Genomic DNA, 22,264 nt, shown 5'->3' on the forward strand with positions numbered 1-22,264 from the left:
TAATTAGAAGATAGAGTGAGAGAACAAGAAAAGGGATCATCAGAGACGGGCAATTCCAAAAGCATGAGAAATGCCCCATAAAGCTTCCCAGTCAAGCACATTCTTCTTCCTGCTTATTTGCCCCGGTGGAGGGATGCACTCCACAGCACACTCAAAATGCATATTTCGATAATGGTTAAGGGGATAACTTTAAAAACCATCTCACTTGACTTGTGTTAAAAGCCCAGGTCCCTTGGATATCGCTCTGCTTTCTTGCATTATTAAACTATAAATCATTTCACATGAGCAATGCTGAAACAACTCAAACTCGAGCTGTTCCTGTTTACGGTTGCAGTAAAACATCGTTCTTCAGAATGCAGCAGCCTCCACCACAGCTCATTAATGTTGCCAGGAGTGCTATAAAAACATGCAGGAAAATGCATTGTTAGTAAATTAACAAATGAATCAAAAAATGCATTCCCCTATTAAGCCATGTACAGTATTACTCAACAACCTGCTATTTGATTTATCTTGTCATGCAGTGCAATTAAAATGAACATGCTCAGGCAAATATTCTGCACTACAACATGGACACGTTTGCTTTATACCAACTCAAACCAGTTAATAGACTTGACTTGTACTTTATTTCCCAGGCCAGTCTTTTCTAATCTTACTGACCATTTCACCCATTTGCTCATATTCATACTGTACATCACAGCCATATGCTCACTCATACACTGATAGGGTGTCTATCTAGGGGCAACGTATGGTTCAGTATCTTGCCCAAGGACTCCTTGACACAAGGCCAGGAGGAGTCAGGGAACAAACCACCAACCTTCTAATTAGTGTATAACCCGCTCTACCTCCAGCGCATCAGTTGAATACAAAATATTAACTACACATCACATGGCATAGTCACCTTCATGTTGTACATGATAACACAGTTGTGTCTTTTTGTTGTTGCTGTAAGTATGCAAAGCCTTAAAATGACAACTTTCTGTATGTGTTCTGGCTTTTGGCTTAATGAGCATCATTTTGATTTTGGAGGTGACTAAAAAGAACAAATGTGTTTGCACTGCAGGCTATCCTCGTTACACAGTGATTGGCGACCACGGTTCAGGGGAGCATCATTTGCGGATCCAGCGTGTCGAGCTGATGGATGACGCCGTGTTTGAGTGCCAGGCTGTCCAGGCTGCCATGAGGTCCCGTCCTGCCCGTCTCACTGTGCTGGGTGAGTCCAAATTAAACACGCGCAGACTCCAAAGAACACCACTGCACTGGCACCGACAGCCTCCAACCACTGGGGTTCAAAGCAGCTCATGGAAAATGCCTCTCACTTTCTCGATCAGACTATAGCACCTGTCTCCATATATAGGCAGCATGCATACAATTGTAGTGAACTGCTTATATTTTCTACCATTGTCAGTTCAATGACCAGTGGTCTTCCCAGATATTGAACCCGAATCTACACTCTTGATCTTAATAACTGGACAGAAGCACCACCAAGCGGCCTCAAAGTGATGTGCTTCATAAGAATAAAAATGTACAGTATCTATGCATCCTCCTGCACATAACTCCAACATATGGACAACTATTTTATATTAAAACCATCAGAAATGGATTAAATCAATGCTAACGTTTCCCATTTGGCATCCCGTATCAATATGACAAAACTTTCACAGACCCTTACATTTCCACTTTAATTCCCTTCCTCTGTGTGCAGCTTCCATTTTCATTATTACTGTAAGCTTGAGAGGTTACAGGGTCTTAATTAAACTTTATTGGGTTATCATTCAGCATTGCCAATCTTGCTTTATTGGCTAACACGAGTGCAATCACATCTCTTATTGGGGCCCTTCAAGTTCCCTGCTGCTTCCCGCCTCCCACCGCCTCACACAACCTCCCTCAGTGGAGGATTGCTGGAAAAGATAGCTGGAGTCAGTGACAAAGCGAAAGCGAACAAGGGAGAAGGAATGAGGAGAAAAAAGAGTTGCAAGAGAGAGGGAGAGGGAGAGAGAGAGAGAGGGGTGTCTGCCACGCAGTATCCTCGCCACGAGCGACTGATCCGCCTTATTGATCCAGCCTAATGAAAAGTGAAACTAACGATTTGTTGGGGAGAAGGCAGCAGGAGAAAAAGAGAGAGGGGAAGACAAATTGCGGCATAACATTTCTCTGGCTGCCAAGCCCCCTTGCAAATGGATATGAGTGAATAATTATGGATACTTCTACAGAGGGCTAAAAATGACTGTTGCGACTGCAAATGCAACTTTCCCACCTTCTGCGATCATCCTTCTGTCCATACTTGTTCAGACCCTTCAGTGTTTCGCAGCTGTGACATGGAGTTTTACACAGACACCTTCCTGTTTGATCAGAGTGTCAAGGACAGGCAAAGAAGACTCAATGACAGCTGGCAAACACTTAACCACAGTCTTTATCAGTGGATTTCATCAATTCAAACTTAAGGGTTTTTTTGATTCTGTATTATCATCACCAGTAGGCAATTTGCGGTTTTGTAGCAAGTGGATGGCCTGATGGGAATGCCCCCTGCTCCTACACCACCAACCCAGAGGAGAGGGAGTAGTGGGGGGAGGGGGCTTCTGTGTGCCTTTTTATTAGAGCGTAACCTATTTTTTGCACCTTGCCCTAATTTTTAGGGGCATTTACTATGCTCTGCAATAATTATTATATTGTCCAATAATCAATCACTTTGTGGCACAAAGGTTTGTTTAATTTGATTAGTGCTGCTGCGCACTCGCTTTCCCCATCTGTTATTGTGCTCCTCTGCATTAGAGGAAGTAACAGAGACCCACAAACTCACATCTCTATAAGGCTGCTTTATGTTAGGACTGTAGGATTATCATACAGGCCTAGCTCTAGCCTTATTATGCTCATGCGACATGTCACTTGGATCACAAAGGTGACACTAATACTGACCATTCAGGTTATAATATGGTAAAGAACAGGAAAATAATTGTATGTAATTTAGAGAGTATGATAGATCTAAGACAAAATTGACAGAGAGGTGGGGCTGAAGTACAAAAGGTTAATAAATCCATCTGCTACTTCAGCACCACGGACAGCGCCATGGATTTACTGTTACACAACACAGTTTGGCTACTGATGTTACACAAATCTCAGTCAGATGAGGGATCAATGAGTCAGACAAACAAGACTCACACATTCAGGTTCACAAGCAGAATGTATTTTAGTCACCTGCTCACATGGAGGATGGCAATTCTAGTCATCTGTCCTCAAATTGCCCACTGACTGTCACTAAAATATCACATTCAACATTGATTTCTGAATCATCCTTAGCGCATGTGGGAGGTCTGAAACTGCCTGTTCATTTTAAAACATTTCCACGTAACTGCCATACACAGCTGATCCAATTCTTTTCGTTTTTTGTTTTGTTTTAATCCCCATGTCACTGTGCTCCCCTGATTTGGCAAACCTTCCACTTACTACTCAAAGTAATTAAAACAAAGAAACAAACTGTTTGCAAATGTTTGACTTAAGACGGCAAGCTACGCACAACAGGAGGTGCAGTAGTCAGCCTTACTGCCTTTAAATGAGAAATTAACAGTGAGGAAGGGGGAACCTTTATTACCTATTTGGCTGAGTGAGCATGAGAGAGTTTATCAATCCTCCCAATAAGCTTGAATAGAAGGTGTTTGTTTAATCCCCGCCGAGCTACGTCGCTGAATCCTGAACGCCCTGCCAGGGAGAACTCCAGGCTGACATACGCACAAGGTAATGGAGGAAATATATGCAAGGACTGTGTCACAGCAAACTCCTAGCTGTCAATTACTTGCCAGTGGTGACAGAGTGTGTCTATCGACTTGGAAGACAGCTACGGCCCCACACACCTATGCACACACACACACGGATGCATACTGTAGGAATATACACAATCTGCTTTACACACTCATCCCCACACCCACTAGTGCGCACACGTCGACTCCCTTCCCTGAGCTGACAGCAGAATAAATCTTAAACTCTCCCTCCATCTTTCATAACTCAATATCAGCCCAAACTCCTCCATGTGCCATATCAGAGGAACTTCTCTTGACTTTGATAGGCTCAGAAATAACACAACACAAATTTTTCCCAACACATTGAGAGAAACCTTTATCACTGCCAATGAAAAAAAAGCTCCATGTTTATCTTTTTTTTTTCCAGCTTTTCAACGAAACACGAGTTTGTCCTTGACAAGCCAAACATTTCACGTGATTCAAAAATGTGGCTGCAATGCATTCAACCAAGCTGCCAATAGATTAGAAAATATCTAATACGTAGGAAAAGCTATCATTTCATTCAAACACTCTAAGTTGAAGAGTGCTGTAATTACAAAAAAAAAAACACAATGACCACGTCAACATTTCTAAACAGTAATGAAGTCCCTTCATCAAAAAGCTCCCTGCACAAAACTGACAGTGAACTTAACCCATCTGAGCATTTTCATGGCTTGCAGGCGTACCCTCAGATGCCAAAGGAGAATCAAGGTCTTGTGAATTAGTCATGAAGGAAGAGAATAGAGGGTTTCAGGTCCAAAAAAGACCCCTGAGGCTAATTATATCCCTTGCAGCAAGTTGGCGCTGCTCCAGACCTTTGCTCTAATCTTTCTACCTAAGGTTGGGGACCACTAGAACAAAAGGAGGGGATATCACCGTTGTTTGATTAAGGCCTTTAGCTGGAAAACCTGTGTAAGGTATTTTTTTTGTAATCCAGAACGTGTTAATCTTTACCAAAAAAAAAAAGAAAGAAAGAAGTTGCTGCAAGAAATTGCTGAATATCACTTGCTGTGTCTTTAATAAATCAGTCCGTGCCTGAATTATCCCATGTAAATGCAAAGCCTTGGAGATCTTTGTGACAATAACATTTCCATTATTTAAAATACTGTGTTGAAAGAATGCACAATTAATGTGTAATGCAATGCAGAGCACTTTGGTGCGCCTATGCAATCTCTTTTAATTGAAGTTATATCAGGTATGTACTGAAGATAACAAAGTGGTAAATATGACTCCCTACTATTGCACTAATTCGTGTTTCATTAATGACAGTTGAGCTGCTGCTTTTCCTTTGAGAATCACTGTGTGGAGATGATTCATTTCTCCTAACGGCAAAGTGCAGCAAGGGCAAGTGAGGATGAGGACTTTAGTTTATCTTTTGATACCTTTTTGACATACAGTACCATATGGTAAATGGAAAATGGACTTGCACTTATATAGTGCTTTTCTAGTCACTTGGACCACTCAAAGCGCTTTACACTATTTTTTTTTTGTCTGTATGTCATCTTCATTATTTACTTCTCTGACCTCTCTGTTCCAGCCCACTGCCCAGTGCAGGGTCATGAGGTTCATATTACTGTCTACTGTATGCAATAAGGTATTATCAAGCAAATAAAGAAGTGTTTCAAAGGCTAAAGCTTTATAAGGAGAAAATGTTTCCTTCTACTAAAAACATATTTCTGCCAGGTTCTCTGGAAAAGAAAAATCAAAGCATTATAGTCATTTAGAATTCTACAAACACTGAAAATAGTTTTTAAAGTTTTGAGCCCAAGGTCGCAAGTACAATTGCAACACGTCATGTACATCAGGATCAACGTGTTATGATCAAAACATACAATAGTTGTACTGTGAGAATGAATGAGTTACACCCACAGAAAGTGGGAGCAAAGAAGTTTGCACTTGTTATTGTGTAAGTGCATAATAATGGCTTCTTTTTTTCCCCCTTTCATTTATCGCTGATGTGAGCTTTGCAGTTGAACCAATACTAGTAGGCCGTTACATTATTGAACAACATTTACATACAGCTGTTGTAGGAGGTGATTCTCAAAGACACACCTCCATAAGATCTTCCAAAATGACTGCAGTCATGAACACACTGCGATGGCGGTTGTCACACTTTCTTTTGACGGCATGCCATTTGAATGAACCATTGTGAGCACAATATTTGTTTTCCTTTCCTGCATTGTTAATGTTTTGGACCCATGCTTCAGCAACTGTATTCATGTTCACAAAAGCTCAAGGGTATCTTTTGTTATTGTTATTTCCAATTGCCAAAGCTGAATCAGCCATTTCTGTGGACAAGTCTGAATTCATTATTTCTCAAGGATCACACTGCCATCCTTTTAGTAACGAAGGTGAATTTTGAGGGCAGCGTAAGAAAGAAAGAAAGAAAGAAAGAAAGAAAGAAAGAAAGAAAGAAAGAAAGAAAGAAAGAAAGAAAGAAAGAAAGAAAGAAAGAAAGAAAGAAAGAAAGAAAGAAAGAAAAAAGAAAAAGCGAGTGAGGAATTTGAAGTTGTCATGCTGAACACAAGACAGAAATGTTTCCCTATTGTGTGAACTTTGTCAAAGCAGTTGTCTACAGTGCTGGATCTGTTCTCTATAGTGTGTGTGCTTATTTATGGATTTTTTTATGCAGTGATATAACTTACCTGTGTTTACTGCAAGTATGTTCATGAGAATAGCTTCTCTCAAACTGAGGAGGTAACTTGAGATTAACTTTAGTCAGTCGGCCATTAGATTTTGTTATTGCTATATAGCAGACATCGAGGTAGCAGCATGGAATGACTTGGTAATCTTTTGGTAGTCTTGGTGTCACAATAAGCACTGTGAGTTCGGTATCTGAATCCTTTTCTTGCCAAGAGCTACTTTGAGTGGTCAAAAAGCAATGCAAATATTAACTCTTGGTTTGCTTCTATTTCTGCCAGTGTATTTCTTCAATTGAAGGCTACAACATTGTCTGGCTAGACCTTCTCATCATTTTCTAATCTTAAATCTCTCAACGTCTCGAACACCTAGCACTGTTGTGCAGGTGTATCAACAAAGGCTGGATCTCTTGGCAGGCAACCATCACAACCACCTGCTTCCTGCAACAACGCTTGTTCAGCTGGAGCAGAAACTTACAATTAATCTTTAAGGAGCGGTGTGAGTTGCTTTGTTACTTTACTATTAAGGCAACCGTGAGTATAATGAGAGTGATTTTTGTGCATGAGCACTGCCATGTGGTTTTGTTTGCTTTATTTCATTATATAAGGAAACGGAAATCAGCCATATCCATAACCCTCTGAGTGCTGCTGAAATGGCGCGTATGAATGTGAGTACAATTCTGAGCTGCTTAAATAAAATTTCACAGCAGTCCAATTATGAGTTCACAGAAGTTAAGTAAAATATAGAAAAAAGCCTCTAGTGTAAGTAACCAATTTGTCTGTTACAAAAGTTAATTTCAGTCTAGCCAAGCATCTCAGCCGAAGCACAGGGAGAGATAAGGTGTCCTAAACGGCGCTCATTCTGGGAGAAAATATGACTCTAACGTTTATATTATACTGCCTTTTCTGCCATTTTGTCTGAAACACGAGATGGAATGATAACTACATCTATGATATCAGAGAGGCGGTGAACAGGTGCGTGATTATGGAAGACAGACTGTATGTAGGAAGCTTTATATTATTTTTTTCCCCAGCATTTCAGCAGAAGGAGGAGAAATGACAGGAATACATCTGTGCGCCGTGAAACAAAAGTGTCGGCTGTGTACAGGTGCAGGGCTGATTTGAATTCACACTAGAGGTTTCCTTCCGCTAACTGTAATTATTGTTGTAAGCTAATAATTGGCATATAGAAAAAGCTAAAACCATATGGGCTAATAATTGGCAGAAGCTTTAAATAACTTTTTTTCTTTTCTTTAACTGTGTGTTAGGAGCCTGCATTTCAAATTCCCTGCCTCCCACCCTTACACACACACACACACACACATACACATACACACACAGATACATAACACAACTCAGCCAGGTGGTGAGCAGCAATGTCAGCACCCTCCCAATCTGTGGAGAGCAGCTTCTGGGGCTGCACATGGCTGCGCTGTGACGGAGCAGGCGCTGCATGTCTCTGACAGTTCTGGCATCTCCCCGCTCCTCATCTCATCTTCATCCTTCCTTCCCTCCATTTTATTTGGCACCATTCAGTCGGTAGATTATGACACCAAGACTACCAAAAGATTACCAAGTCATTCCATGCTGCTTATATTAAATTTTTTTACCAAAGATTTGTCACGTGTATACCCGAGCTGTGATTCATTTTCTCGTTGTCCTCTATTCCAATCACTTACTTTATTTCCCCTCTTCTTCTATCCCCTATTTACCCTTCCACTTTATTATTCCTTAGCATGTGGCAGCATACTCTCCTGAAAATCAATTCCCTGCTTCTTTTTTTTTATTTGTTCCTTGTATACATTTTGTACAGTCTGCCATACTGTTTGTGATTGCCATCTGCTATTCTGTTTGTGAGAGTTAAATGGTTTTCTGTATTCCTCTCACTTTCATTTTCATTCAATCATTTCACTCCACAACTTCCTCTCATCTCATGTGCATGTGTGTACATGGGCACACACACATGGCTGAGGATTGTCTTGCTTTCAAACAGATGTATGGTGACAGCACTTGAAGAGGGCCAGTGATTTGGGCCAGTGAGCCACGCATGTCTCTTGTATCCACCTGTGTTGGGTATTCCTCTCCTCTCTTTTTGTCTTCTTTTTTTTCCTGATCTATCTATCACAAACCCTGCAAGCTGTCGCAGCAGGGTGACAGTCGGCCCGTGCACATATTCTTCTGAAATAGACAGGCAAGTCAGGAAGCTCATTGTTGTTCAAGACACGTCTGCTGAAGCACAGCGTTACAGCAGCCACACATCGCCAGCCTTCCCCCTCCTATATACCATCCACCCTCCTTGTGAGGAGCCCTCTCTCTCTCTCTCATTCATTCGCCTCCAAATTGCTTTTTCTCCCTTGCTCATGCTCCTGGAAAGCTAGGGGTGCTCGCAGGATTTCATTGGCTGCTTTGGAGAAGTTCCCCCAAATATTGGTTTGGCCTGCAGGTTCACCAGCAGCACCGCCAGTTGTTACTAGACTGGAGAGGACTTCTCTTCCAATTCCAGCACATGCCATCAGCTGCCTCTCACATAAATCCAAGTTTTATGTTCTGTGTTTGGGGAATTTTATGTTCGCTGTTTGGAGAATTCATATGTATCACGGGACAAAAGGCAGCTTTATGACCTCCAGGGTTTATTCAGGCCCCTCTTGGAGGTGACGGACTTACTGCCTTGTACTATTGAGTTAATTACACATCAATATGCCTTAGTCTCATTTATGGATTTCTTTGATTATACAGTAAAAGTAAATGACCTCACTGAAGTCCACGTTGTCTGACATCACTGTGTCCCGGACGGGTTTTATGCCAGATGCTTCTAGCATTGGTAGGTTTGGAGAAGATTAATAAAATAATTCTAAGTTTCACCTCCGACTGGGTGAGGTGAGGAACCTCCATAAAAATGTTAGCAGTCTTAAAACAAAATAGTGGAATTGCCTATCTAAGGATCCAGGATGGGGTAATGATTGGTTTGGTTTTAACAGACCAATTGAAGTTCTCCCTTAAAATAAAATCACTGCTTGGAGCTTATAACCCATGTAACGAACTAGGATGTAATGAAGCCATGGGTCGAACTCACTTCAAGAAATTCCTCTCAAATGATGAAAGTAATGAACTGGCTGTACTGTATCTTACAGCTATTTAAAAGTCTTGAGTTGAAACCACATGCCTTACATCTTCGATTAATACAGATGTGAAAAAAACAGCACAAACTCCAGACTGATCGGGTGTCAGTTATCTTTCATCTCTATAAATGAAGAATTACGTGTGAATGTCAGCGTCTGTGTGTACACACGCCGGCAGTGTCTACATCTACGGAGGCCAGGGAGAATGCAAATTTGCGAAAGTATTGAAAGGGATTACATTACGTTATTATCCCAACGAAAAAAAATATATATAGTGAGTGGAGCATGGGTCTGCAGTGAGTCAGCCCTGTAATTAAAGAGGAGTGATCAATCTGTACCACTGACCACACTACTTATGCCAAGTCCATCGAATGGCTGCAGTAAAGAGCTAATTTAGAACCATTAGGGACTGCTGAGTTTGCAAACAGCCCAGTAATGATGATGGCTGACTCAAGTTCAAGACTTGGCCTCTGGTATAACTGTCAGACCTGGCAATCATAAGGCAGGCTCAGTGGAGGATCTAAGATGAAGAGAAAGAGCTAAATATCGATTTAAATTATTATTTTTCCTTGTAATTCATTCGTGTTCATTCATGTATTCAGTCCACGCTCGTTCGACGGTGGCAATCTTTAAAAAAAAGATGCCAAGGAAGCACGAGCCGAGTTCTAGTTACACGGAAAACAATTTCAGTCCAGGCTGTCACCAACTGTCTCCACAATGAAGGACAGAAGGATACAGAGGTATACAGCAGGATGGAGGCAGCCAGGCATGTCCTTCTTCTCCTTGTCTGTTCGCGATTCACCCTCGGTGTTCAGCTGGCAGGCAGCCCTACAGGGGGACATGACCTGAAAGTGTAGCAGTGCTCTATTTGGTTTGCCTGTGACCTCCTCTCTCCTGTGTAGCTCCACTATGCATGGAATCATAAACTGCTCTTGCACTGTATGCTCTAACATCCCTCAATGGAAAATATGAGGTTGCATAATAGCAGGCAACTGAGACTATTAAAGGTCAAACCGACTTACTGAAACAGTCCACAAGGGTGTAACCGTGTTCATTAGTCGTGTCACCTTTTGACCCCTTAGCATGTATTTATAGACACTGATATGTTCAAATCTGTGTAAAGGAGGAATATTTGCTACAGTCGAGAGCAAGATTCATCTGATCTCTCTTTCCCTGAGCGTTTTCGAGCACTTGTAAGCAATAACGGGAAAATCACCCCGCTTGAATCTTCTCTGAGTGAGCCCTATCATTCATATACTGTCAGACTTTCCTTTCTAATCTTCCTCTCCTCACAAAAAACTTTTATGGCTGCCTTATATGCCTGACATTTAATTAATGTTTCAGTCATGCGTGCACGAGAGCAGTGACAGCAGGCCAATAACACGGGATCTTTGCAATCAGCTGTCACTGAGCTATCAAGGAGCCTCGCATTTTGCTAGTTTTCCTTCATGACAAACGGGGGAGCTGTCTCGCGAGTGCTCCCCGTCTCATTTGCACACCAAGCAGTAACTCTATTCTTAGCATTAGAATAAACGCATGTGATCTTCTTGACCTTGTTTCCAATTGCTGATGAAGGACCAGAAGGTGACCACATTCTCACAGAGATTCTGTCTTACTTGCACAGATCAGCACACTCGGCTGTCTGATCTGCAAGTGCTGACCTGAGATTCCTCCACTTCTCCCACCCGTCCGCATATTAATGAATAGCAGATGAAAGGGAGCCAGGCCGAATTAACGCTGCATTTCAACCTCAAACACACAACAGGAACGAGTGAGTGGGGGATTGTCTTTGAAACAGCAGATTTACTGGTCCAGTTGGTCAGAGTTTGTTAGTCTGGTCTAGTCAGAGTCCAGACTTCACTGTTCCCACAGTGCTGTGATTCACTCCTTACTCACTGTTAATGTGTGCTAATGGTGCTTGTGTTGTCTGATATTTTTTGACTAACACACATTTCCCATAGTTTTAATCAATTATTTTAAGTTATGCAAAGGCATTAGTCATAAAAGCAAAATGCCACCCCCATATATTTCACAACAGCACTTGAAGGCGAGGAAGAACTGTGAGAGATGTTTATGACCAGTGTCAGTCTGCTGCTGCACTTGCGTTTTATCCTGCTACAAATAATACAAGGACCATTTGTACAATGGACTAAATCTACGGTACATCTTAGAGTTTACAGTATCACCTCTGGGTGACTGTGGTTACCATGACAGCATATGGTTTAATACAAGAGCAAGCACTGCATAAGAAATGACTTTGTCAGTATGCAACTTAGGAGCAATTGTATCAACACATGTTTTAGTAATAAAGAAGTCACAAATAGGTGCAACAGCGATCTGATTTCATGTAGTTTCACCATGATACTAGAAAAAGGGTTCAGTTACCTTGCTGAGGAGGTGAGGATGTGCAGAATGTCGCCTGCAGCTCCTTATCTAACTCCTCACAAATCTTTCTTCTCATTCCATTATCATCTGTAATTTTTGAAAACCATGTTCTGATTAAAACGATGCAGAAAATAACTAAATCTGTTTTGTTTGATGCAGTTTTGATGAAGATTATAGGCGGCACTAATGGCGTTTTTAAACACGTTGCATTTGCTGTGACTCCTTCCTAAGAAAATCAACCTATGTCTCACTAGTTTTAATGTCATGTATGCATCAGTGTGGAATAATTGGTTTGCATTAGCCGTAACTTAATAGAGCTCTGATACAGCATTAGGGTGAAATAAAATTGAAATAAAACGGTGACTCTGTACTGTATTATGTGCTGCATCATTTCATGTGAAGCCCTTGGACACAAACCGCAATCTTGCCCCAGCATGGGAACAGCAGAGTTCACCATTAACAATAAAATATATGATAAAAAAAAGTAATTATAGAAGTAATTGGTTAACAGCATTTTCTGTCAGTAATTTCACTGAAGAGTGAGTAACATAGATTTCTGTATGCACAGCTCTCTGGAACCACACTCTCATTTATGTCTACTATAAAGCAGGCCTTTTATACTTATTGTCATTAAATGTACAAAACAGTGCCCCAAATTAAATTTACTTCCTTTTCATTCATCTCAGTGCAGTCTGACAGCATAAATCTAACCCATAACAACCTTCCTTCCAATCACGATACTTTTGCAGAGGAATATGGCAGCTGCCTGCAGCCTTTGATTTCATCTTGCCCCAGATCTGCATTGTAATGAGCACTCAGGTCAATCAATAATTCACTGCAGTTTCAGTTTTGAAAAAAAAAGAAAAAAAAAATAGATCAGCTCATGGGTAAAACAGGAATAGGTCTTTGATCAGTGCCATTTAGAGGCATATATAGCACTGCTCTGATGCTTTCTTCTGTCTGTTGTATTTGTCAAAGCCTGGAAGGGGGTCATAGATAGTCTTAATTACATTTAACACTGACATTTATGTGTGCACTGTATGTTTAATAGGGAAATTTGAGTGATGGCAGACCTGATTGTTATTTAGATTCTCGTGCTGTGAGCTTCTGCAGCCTCAAACCGCACAATCTACTGCTGGTTTTTTCATTGCATACAGGATGAATCTATTTCTCACTGTGAAGTCATTAACTTCCCTGAACAAGTAAATGTGGCTTTTAGTTCCTGAAGAAACATAATTTGTGTACAATACATTAAAATGTTGCCCCTTGTGAGCATCATAAGTTTACTCATTATGTGGGAATGAGCTGTATGATGAGATTAGGTGTCATGCAGTCAGATCCTTGCAGGTGCCATTTATACATACAGTTGTTTTGTTTTTTTTGTTTTGTCATGTGGTTCAGCCTAGATTTTCAGTGTCACAGTGTTATGGGAGAACGATGCATTGCACCAACAAAACTAATGAATGTAAAAAGCAACGTTAATGTAGACATAACTTAATTAATTAACGCCAGAGAGCACTTGTGTAACATATAGATTGAAAATTAAATTCCATGTCTACATGCTTAACTCCTAGTAATACAGTCTGTATTGATTTCCTCGTAGTATGTATCCATTCATTATCATATGTTTACCATGTGACTGACGCCCGCTCCTCTCTCTGTGTCTGTATCAATAGTTCCCCCCGAGGACCCAGTCATCAGTGGAGGGCCTGTGGTGAGCCTCCGGGCTGGCGACCCACTCAATCTTACGTGCCATGCTGACAACGCCAAACCAGCAGCCTCAATCATTTGGATCCGAAATGGAGAGGTCCTTAATGGGGCCATGTACTCCAAGGTAAGCATAGAGGTGTGTGTCATACCAGGTTTGTAGACCGACTGGGGACAGGATGGGGGGGTGGAATGATGGGCAAGGGTTGCACGAGCTTTTTTTTTGTTGTTGTTGCATGTTGCACATTGCAGTTAACAACTACTGCAGAAGGTTTAAACATCCATGAGATGTTTTAGAGTAACTGCGTGAGTCATTGGTGGGCGTTTTAGCCTCAGCATCCAGACTGCTTTTATAAAATGAATGGGCTCTATGCACAGCTCCAGCACTTCCTGAATTTAAGGCAGGTCCTTCATTTCCTGTCTTATATTATTGGACACACTGATTAATCCAGCAGGTGTGTCTGAGTAGTCACGATGGTCAGACACACCTTGATTAATCCGTTTGTCCAATCATGGAAGACAGGAAATGAAGGACCTGCCTTAAATTCAGGAAGTGCTGGAGCTGTGCATAGAGCCCATTCCCTTGAAAATCCAGGTTGTGTTACGATTACCAAAAGATGGCTAGCCTGTTTTTTTTTCCCAGTATACAAATCAGCTCAGACAAGCAGATGGCAAGATCATGGAACTATCAGTGACTTAGCATTTCTCTCTGGTGTTTTGATCTCATCCTTCAGTGGCATTTTGTCGCCCTTCATCTTCCCAACCTGTTATAAAATCTAAGATGTCTCTGTCTGCGCTGGAATCTGCCGGAACCTTTTCGCAGCATAGTTTGATTCTTGGTGACAGATCACGTTTCTGCTTTGGATGCCATATTTCACAATAGCCCCCTGTTCACACCAGCCCAATGTCATGATCATCTGACCCCACAGATTCTTGACTGACATTAGCCCATGAGGCTAATCATGCAGTCAACACTGTCATGTTCCATTTCCATTTAAACAAAGGACATAGAGAGCCCAGGCAGTTTAGAGCGCTAACATCTCCCCCGCTTTTCCTTGCTCCATGTGCTGCCTCATCCCATTATCGGCTTTTTTCAAAGAGCAGATAAATGCCATTGATTGGGCCAGGCCGATTTGAATAAAGTGATTGCTGGAGATGCCGCTTACTAATGGTGGGCGGAGAGCGCGCTTCCTGTCCTCACATCCCCTCAGAGCACAGGCAGATATGAGGACATTCTGTGCTGGTAGGTGATGGATGTGCACATGCCTACACTGAGCTCAAGAATGTCCCTTTTTTCCTCTTATCTCTATTGCCTACCATTAAAAAGCAATGGGTCCGATTAAAAGAAGATGACTCTTTTTTTGGGGGGGTCTGGAGAGCAGTAGGGGGACATTTTGTAAGCATAATCATCTGCTCTAATGGTCTTCTCATATCCCGCAGATGAGGAGGACTAATGTGAGCAGATGTGGTGGTGGATTCACCGAAATGGATTTTCTTGATGGTGTCATATCTAATGATAGCTGTGACCCAAAGATATTTTCCCACTAAGGCCTCCAAAAACCTCATCTCTATGACCTCTTAGAAAACTATTCACTGGACCACTGGTCGAAGAGAGAAAAGCATGATTAAAGGTGCCAAATGCCATCGCTGCATAGCCAACATTAGCCCACAAAGCTGTTTACTTCCCAGTCTTGATGTTCAGCATCAGACTTGCCAAGAGCTGTGTTCAGGGTCAGACAGCAACAATTAATTTTGCGTCTATATCTATCACTTCTTTTTCTCTAGTGAGAGTAGCATGCTCACCAGCTAGCACTACTCTGCCCTATCTCCTAATATAGTGAGTCACTCTGGCATCTAGTCTGCCCTCAGTTCAGTCTGAAAGGATGAAGATGTACTGTAGCTGTGTATAAAAGATGCAAACTAAACTCTTGCCAAGCATCCATTATCACTACTATGACCATCCACTGCCAGTAATAAAAAGGCATGCATTGGCTGAGAGAACATATACACCATATATTTAGCACATTTAAAATATTTGTTTTACTATTATGTGATGCATTGGTAAACATTAGTTTCACAAAACAGAACTGTAGAATATCACAGAGGGGATAGCCCAAATAATTAAGAGGCTTGTCACAGTGAGGTGAATTGTTCAAAAGTCAAGACTAGCTGGGAAGGCAGAGGAAATTAATGAATAATGTTCTCTCTTCCCTCAAACACTCAAATCCCATCTGCTCCAGTGGAGTTGCTCAGTGGCAAACAGCAAAAGACTGTTTGTAATATGCAGCCTCCAGGTCTGAGCTGTGGTTTTGGAGGTGTGCTCACTTGCTGTATGATACTTTTGCACTGGAATGATACAACAAATCATTTGAAAAACATGATGCATTCCCCGACTACAAAGTCATTCTCCCCCATGCACTACATGCTGTATTTTTCTGAATGCTCCGGTGGCAAGCTGAGAGGTGAGCAAGGGACCGGGGAGTTATCTCAACGTTAGGAGTTTTAGAAAAAAAGAAATAATGACCTTTTTTCATGAGCTAGTCTTGCTGGCAAGAACCGAATAGTGCTATTTTATTGTGTACTCTCTCAGCTTTGCCAGTTTTACAGTTTAATGCCAGGTAAAATTGCTAAAGTTGACATGAATTTGCCTCTGTTGATGGATATAATTTACAGTAGAAAAATAATTGTTCTTAATTATCGCCATCCTTTTTCCTACAAGTGTTAAAACCATGGTTTCCCTGCCTCCCAGTTTCGTTATTTTTTGTTGCCCTGTCATACTTAATTGGGATTTTTATGTAATTATAACACTTAATTGCATTTTAATCATCACACCCACAGAGTAATAGGGCCTGAAAATACCACAAATAAAAAACTAATTCAATTTTGAGTGGCAATTAAACATGTTTTTTTGTTTGTGTTGTGAGACAGGTGTTGTCATTTCCAGCGTTAGTGGAGAACATTAAAGCCTAAGGACTCTTTACCTTCAAGGATCTCTAAAGATATGCAAACTAATTAAGCTCATTTATTAAGTCTTAAAACTGATATATAACACTAAGATTAACTGTGTTCAACAACTTTTGAAATGATATTTTTGAGGTGAGTAAAGTTAAACAGAATAAACAATTTTACCTCGATGACCAAAGGAGGGGGTGGGGGGGGCAAATACAATGTAGTAACAGTTAACTGTTTCTGTAAGTGTACCGCTGTGTGGTCCAGAAGTCAACTGATAGAATAAAACCCAGAGAGATATTTGCTATCACGACAAATGCTTTGTCAGATGATTATTAATGATGTTTAAATCTTGAGCTTTTGCTTACTTACTTAAATTCAGGACCATCCCATGGAGGCTTCTTCCCCATACTGACCCAATCAAGGCTTTCTCTGCATGGCAGCTAAGTCTCTGTGGGTCATTTTAATGTGACAGTTTAATGAAATACTCATAAAGGAAGACTAATAAGTCTGTCTTAATGTTTTCTATCAACTTAATTATTAATCAAATTGGGTAGTTAAAGGTAAATATGAGACTTATATGGCTTTATAATGGGGTGAAATTTACAACATTCATAAACTGGTGAATAAGCTTCAACTTTTGCAAATAAAATGACTCAAACTTCAGCCAGAGCCAGAAAAAAACATGTTGAATAAGGTGATAGAGTGGATGTAGTGTTGGATAGTCTGCACATTTTGTGGGTTTTGCATAGTACAAAATAAGTCTGTCAACAACACATAGAAAATTGTCAGTGTTTGCTGCCAGAAAATATAATATGACAGATGGTAACATTCAAGATATTTTATGTTTTTGATCCTCACCACTGATTTTAATCACACTCATGACTCATAGACTATTGTTTGGGTGTTTTTTAGCCATTGCAGTTACAAAATCAGTGAAGCAAATGCAGTTAATTAAAAATACGGTCAAATAAGGTTTTTGTTTAGTGAGCACTATATGCATCCCACCAATAAAGCATAATTTCTAATGACAAAGTCAAGTCTTCCTCTGAGTATACTGTAGCATAGTTTAAAGAAAAATCTGAAGAGTTAAAAATAGATTATAGTTTAAACTAGTTGGTGGTGTCAATTCAATATTCTTGTTCGACTTTTAAATATGGACCAGCAACAATGTGATAAAGACGGACAGAATACAGCCGAGGTCCAAAGTAAACACAAGACCAGGTCAGGACTAACAATTAATTAGCTTGGTTGGCAGAACATCAGGGTTTTTTAAAGTAGATAATCTCTTTGGTTCAGCTGTTTTTTTTTTTAATTAGGAGTTAATTTGATCTGATAGGCTTTTTTTAAGCTACTGGCTGGTCTTTTTCTGACAGGTCACCCTCTCCTTTTAAGTTTAAAAGTTGGCTGTGCAGTTGCAACTATAAGCCAAGCTAAGTTAGCTGGCTCAGGCTTTTATTTAGCTGTTGTGCAGTTGTTGTGAATAAGAGGTGTATAATTCAGAGCCGCGATGCCGAGATGCCCCTGCAAAATTCACAAAATGATGGTAAATAGCAGAGATTTTGTAAAGGCACACAGCTTCAGCTGAAAACTGAAATGCCAGGAAATATTAGACTTTGCCTCAAGAGAGTTCACAGTTTCTATTAGCGTTTGCTAACACATTACACAACACATTAATCAGCACGATAAGTTGAGGGTGGCTATTTGCTGTGTTTCTTTACCCCTCTAGAGGTCAGAAATCATATAATTCAGCTTTAAACATATCTGAAAAACGGCAACCTTTTCCATCTCAATCTTCTTACTTCAGTCTTTTTCTCTCCGAGCATGGTTAAAAGTATTTTTCACATAGGCTGCGGGCAGTCATATGAAAATTTATCAGTTTGTAATGTGACATGGTGTTGAATTCAATGCAGCAGCGAGCTAACCCCTTTTCAAAGATTAATGACTTCAGACAGGGCCAGAGCGACGAGGGAAACAATCCTGATTGTGTCAGAAAGGATATTACATTGACATATCCCGTGTCTGACATCTAATGTGTTCTGCTTTAGAAATGATGCACGCACAAGTACTGTAAGAATTTCATCCCATGGTTCCTCACATACAAATGGACTTCACAGAAACATGGAAGGCATCTATAATGTCCTTACGCTGCACAATGCTCATTAAAACCCTGAAACACTTGTTTATCCACAGTTACCAATGTTTTAATGTGATATGCCACTTAAGAGGCACCTTGAGGTGCATGAACTATGAAGTGATTAGATGAAAAGAAATGTCTAACCATTTGAATTTTACAAGGTCCATGACATTTTAATTATATTATTCAGAATATGGTTTGCTTAAGAAAGAAAGAAAGAAAGAAAGATAAGACCTTTGCACTGGAGGAAATGAGTAGATAATTACTACTGGTTTACCTGTACATATGAACATGAGCCACAGTGTGACTGTAATGATCAATGGGTAATGATTAAAGCTATTGGAATTTATACATAGCTCTCTTGAACTGCATGAGAACATTTTGGTATAGTGTTCCTGACTAACTCATGAGATCTAAACGTACTTTTTGTGTGTTTTTTTAACGCATTGTAACGCATTGTACTCATGTAAAGTGCCAATACATTTAAAGAGTAAGTTGCGGCATTGGAATCTAAATAAAGGAAATTTCCTTGAAGCGATCCATACATTTGCAAGGCTCATCCAAAGGTAGCAGTGCAGTAAAGCATGTCCACAGTGAGCTCCCCCCTGGTCAGCGCAGTTTTTCTGTTTCTATATTAAGAAATTGTTTGATGTACTTCTCCATAGCAGGGTGTTCTTTTCTTCAAAAGCACCGAGCAACAGTGAGTTTCCTTTAAAGAGATGGCACGGAAATGCATCTTGACTTTGTGGTTGACCACACTGTGTCCCGTTGCCCACACAATTTGTTCTAGTCAGTGACTTTGTCTCTGACTCTGTCCCGCACTGGTTAACATAGACTCTCAGAACCCTCCCCTGAGCGTTTGAGGGAGACTGAGAGCTACTGAGCGCTACCAACCGATTCCAGATGGCTTCCACAATGTAGGGCTCAGAGGATGAGCGCTGAAAAGAAGATTGATTTCCTTTGTGGAGTATGACAAGCCATGCACTAGAGCGCAGCTCTCCAGACACACAAAAGAGGCTCAAAAAACATATTTCTTTTTTCTCTTTTTTTCATAACAATCAGCTTTTCCTTTGGGTCCCTAAAGGGCAAAATGTGTGTATTCATGAATTTAAAGCTTTTTTGGTGTTGTTGTTTCCCCCCAAGTTTTGACCTCTCTTCACCACAGCTTATCTGGTGAACTGCTTTTGTATGACCTCTTTTGTAGCATGTAAACAGTTTAGAATCCCAACCCTAACGTAAGCCGCTGAAGATATGATCTTTGACTCCAAGTTTGGTGTTGAATTTCAGAATCAAAACAGTTTGAGATTCTGTTCATTCTCAAACTATTTTGATTCTGAAATTCTGTTCAACACCAAACTTGGAGTCAAAGATCATAAAAAAATAGTTTGAGATTCTGTTTATCGTGCAGGGGCCCTTCTGTGTGGAGTTTGCATGTTCTCCCCGTGCATGTGTGGGTTTTCTCCGGGTACTCCGGCTTCCTCCCACAGACCAAAGACATGCAGGTTAAGTTAATTGGCGACTCTAAATTGCCCATAGGTGTGTATGAGAGTGTTAATGGTTGTCTGTCTATATGTTAGCCCTGCGATAGACCCCGCCTCTCGCCTAAAGTCAGCCGTGACCCTAGTGCAGGATAAGCGGTATAGAAAATAAATGGATGAATGAATTCTGTTTATTGATTATGAAAGTGAATTCATGTTTCCAGCACAGCCAGCCAACCAAACTTGGTATAAATTTAGAGACTTCAAGCAAGAAAGCGTCCACACAACTGCCTGCATTTTTTGCGTTCAACTTCACTTAGTCCCTTTTTACTCTTTGCAGACCTTGCTGCGGGATGGCAGGAGAGAGAGCACCGTGAGCACGCTCTATCTATCGCCCTCCAACATCGAGACAGGTCAGCAGATCATCTGTAAGGCCTCCAACAAGGCAGTTCCCAATGGCAAGGAGACTAGTGTCACAATCGACATCCAGCGTAAGTACACCATCTCCCTCTCTCTCTGTGGCTTTCAGTGCCTCTCTCGTGTGGAGTTATTATTTTTTGAAGTCACCTGGTTAATGATAAGTACAGATGGGGTGGGGCTGTATATGTGACATGTAGTTCTCAAACTATGAGGTGTTTCTCACATGCAGAGGCAGAGTCAGACAGGCATAGGTGACTAACACTCTGAAGATGCAGAGGATTCATTTTAGGCTCTGATGGATATTTAAAATTGGTTTCCATTTTGCTTTCATACCATGTAGGTGGGAGGATGGCTTGGTGATGCATCACTTTTTTGTTCGTTATAATGAAATATCAGAGGAGGTGTCCATCTAAAATGAATGGGATTGTCTTTTTCTTCTTCTCCTTTTTTTTTGGTCCAACTACCTGTCTGATGTGGCACTATGCACACCATCTCCACCTCTTTTATTTCCTTGCTCACGGCATCAATCTTTCTGATGAGAGCATGCACAATTCCCCTCTAAAATAGACAAAGTAAGCCCAGCGTGTAAAACACATTCAGCCTCAATTGTCAGGGAATCTTTTTTCGATCAAGAAGCGTTCACAGTAAGAGAGGGGCTTTGAACAAAGGGATTTTGCATCACTCACAGCCCCTTCAACACCATTAAGTATGACTAATAAAGCAGAAAATGCTATTTAGAGAGCCATTATGACTGACGGCTCCATTCTTTTCATTATGTACACCACAAGAGGCAAGCATGGTAAGAGCGGGCACGGCACGAAGAGGCCAACTCAGGCGCGGGAGTAAAAATGATTAACAGTTGTTAGTGTTTGCAACCTTAGCAGTTTGTCCTCGTCATCCTTTTTGTCATGCAGTCAGAGAGGGAAGTCTGCCCACATGTAAACTGATTTGTCACCATGTATAATGATGTGTCTGTGATAGATGCTCACCGTCGTAGCGTCATCCTCGCATCTGAATGTAGGATTTAACCCTGAAAAATGAGTGCAGCAGATATCTCATAAGCATTCCAGAACGTGCTCTTTATACAATTAAAGCTCTTGAAAACATTTTTCACAGCGTCAGATCAAACTGAGCGACAGCAGAGACTAATTGTCGACTTTCAAATTGTCTGCCACGAGGCTAAGCCCCTCGTTTCCTGAGCCCCCCCCCCCCCCCCCCCCCCCTCAACCCTTCCCCCTACAGACTTGACAGGTAAAGTGTTAGGCACAGTTCAGCAGAGCCTCCGGAGTTTGTGCTAAGATCCACGAAACATGCTGTAATTGAACTTTGATTCATTCGTGTTGGGTATCAATTTGCTTAATTTCAATGTTGCCTAATTTGATTTCAAGGTTCTTGGCTCAACAACAGTACTTGGAACACTGCGGAAATACAAAAATTACAACCTGTAGCGACAGCTGAATCTGTCTACTGTGAAGACATGCACTTTCTTTTTTTCACCTCTTTTTGTAATGGTGTGTTCAGATTTCAGTTGTGTTTATACACAGCTATATGTCATAGAAGCAACGTTTCTCCTTATTGTTCACAGATTTATTTTTGCTATTGTTATTCGGTGAAGTGATGAGATTCAATTTACCACAATAACATTGTAAGAAGTAGAGAC

At 40.9% G+C, this 22,264-nt stretch overlaps 1 protein-coding gene across 3 annotated transcripts in view; it reads left to right on the forward strand.

Annotated features, from left to right (window-relative positions):
• Positions 1–22,264, forward strand: part of kirrel3b (kirre like nephrin family adhesion molecule 3b) — a gene marked incomplete at its 3' end in the record, with an annotated part of 157,693 nt that overhangs the window by 103,126 nt on the left and 32,303 nt on the right. For all 3 annotated transcript variants that reach the window (XM_083984431.1, XM_083984432.1, XM_083984433.1), the window contains exons 3-5: positions 1,061–1,210; positions 13,590–13,747; positions 20,525–20,675. In XM_083984431.1, coding sequence (XP_083840557.1) covers positions 1,061–1,210; positions 13,590–13,747; positions 20,525–20,675 — 459 coding nt within the window. The remainder of the gene's footprint in view (positions 1–1,060; positions 1,211–13,589; positions 13,748–20,524; positions 20,676–22,264) is intronic.

The sequence above is a fragment of the Trachurus trachurus genome (genome assembly GCF_905171665.1).
Source record: "Trachurus trachurus genome assembly, chromosome: 13".
In the NCBI taxonomy this organism is placed as follows: Eukaryota; Metazoa; Chordata; class Actinopteri; order Carangiformes; family Carangidae; genus Trachurus; species Trachurus trachurus.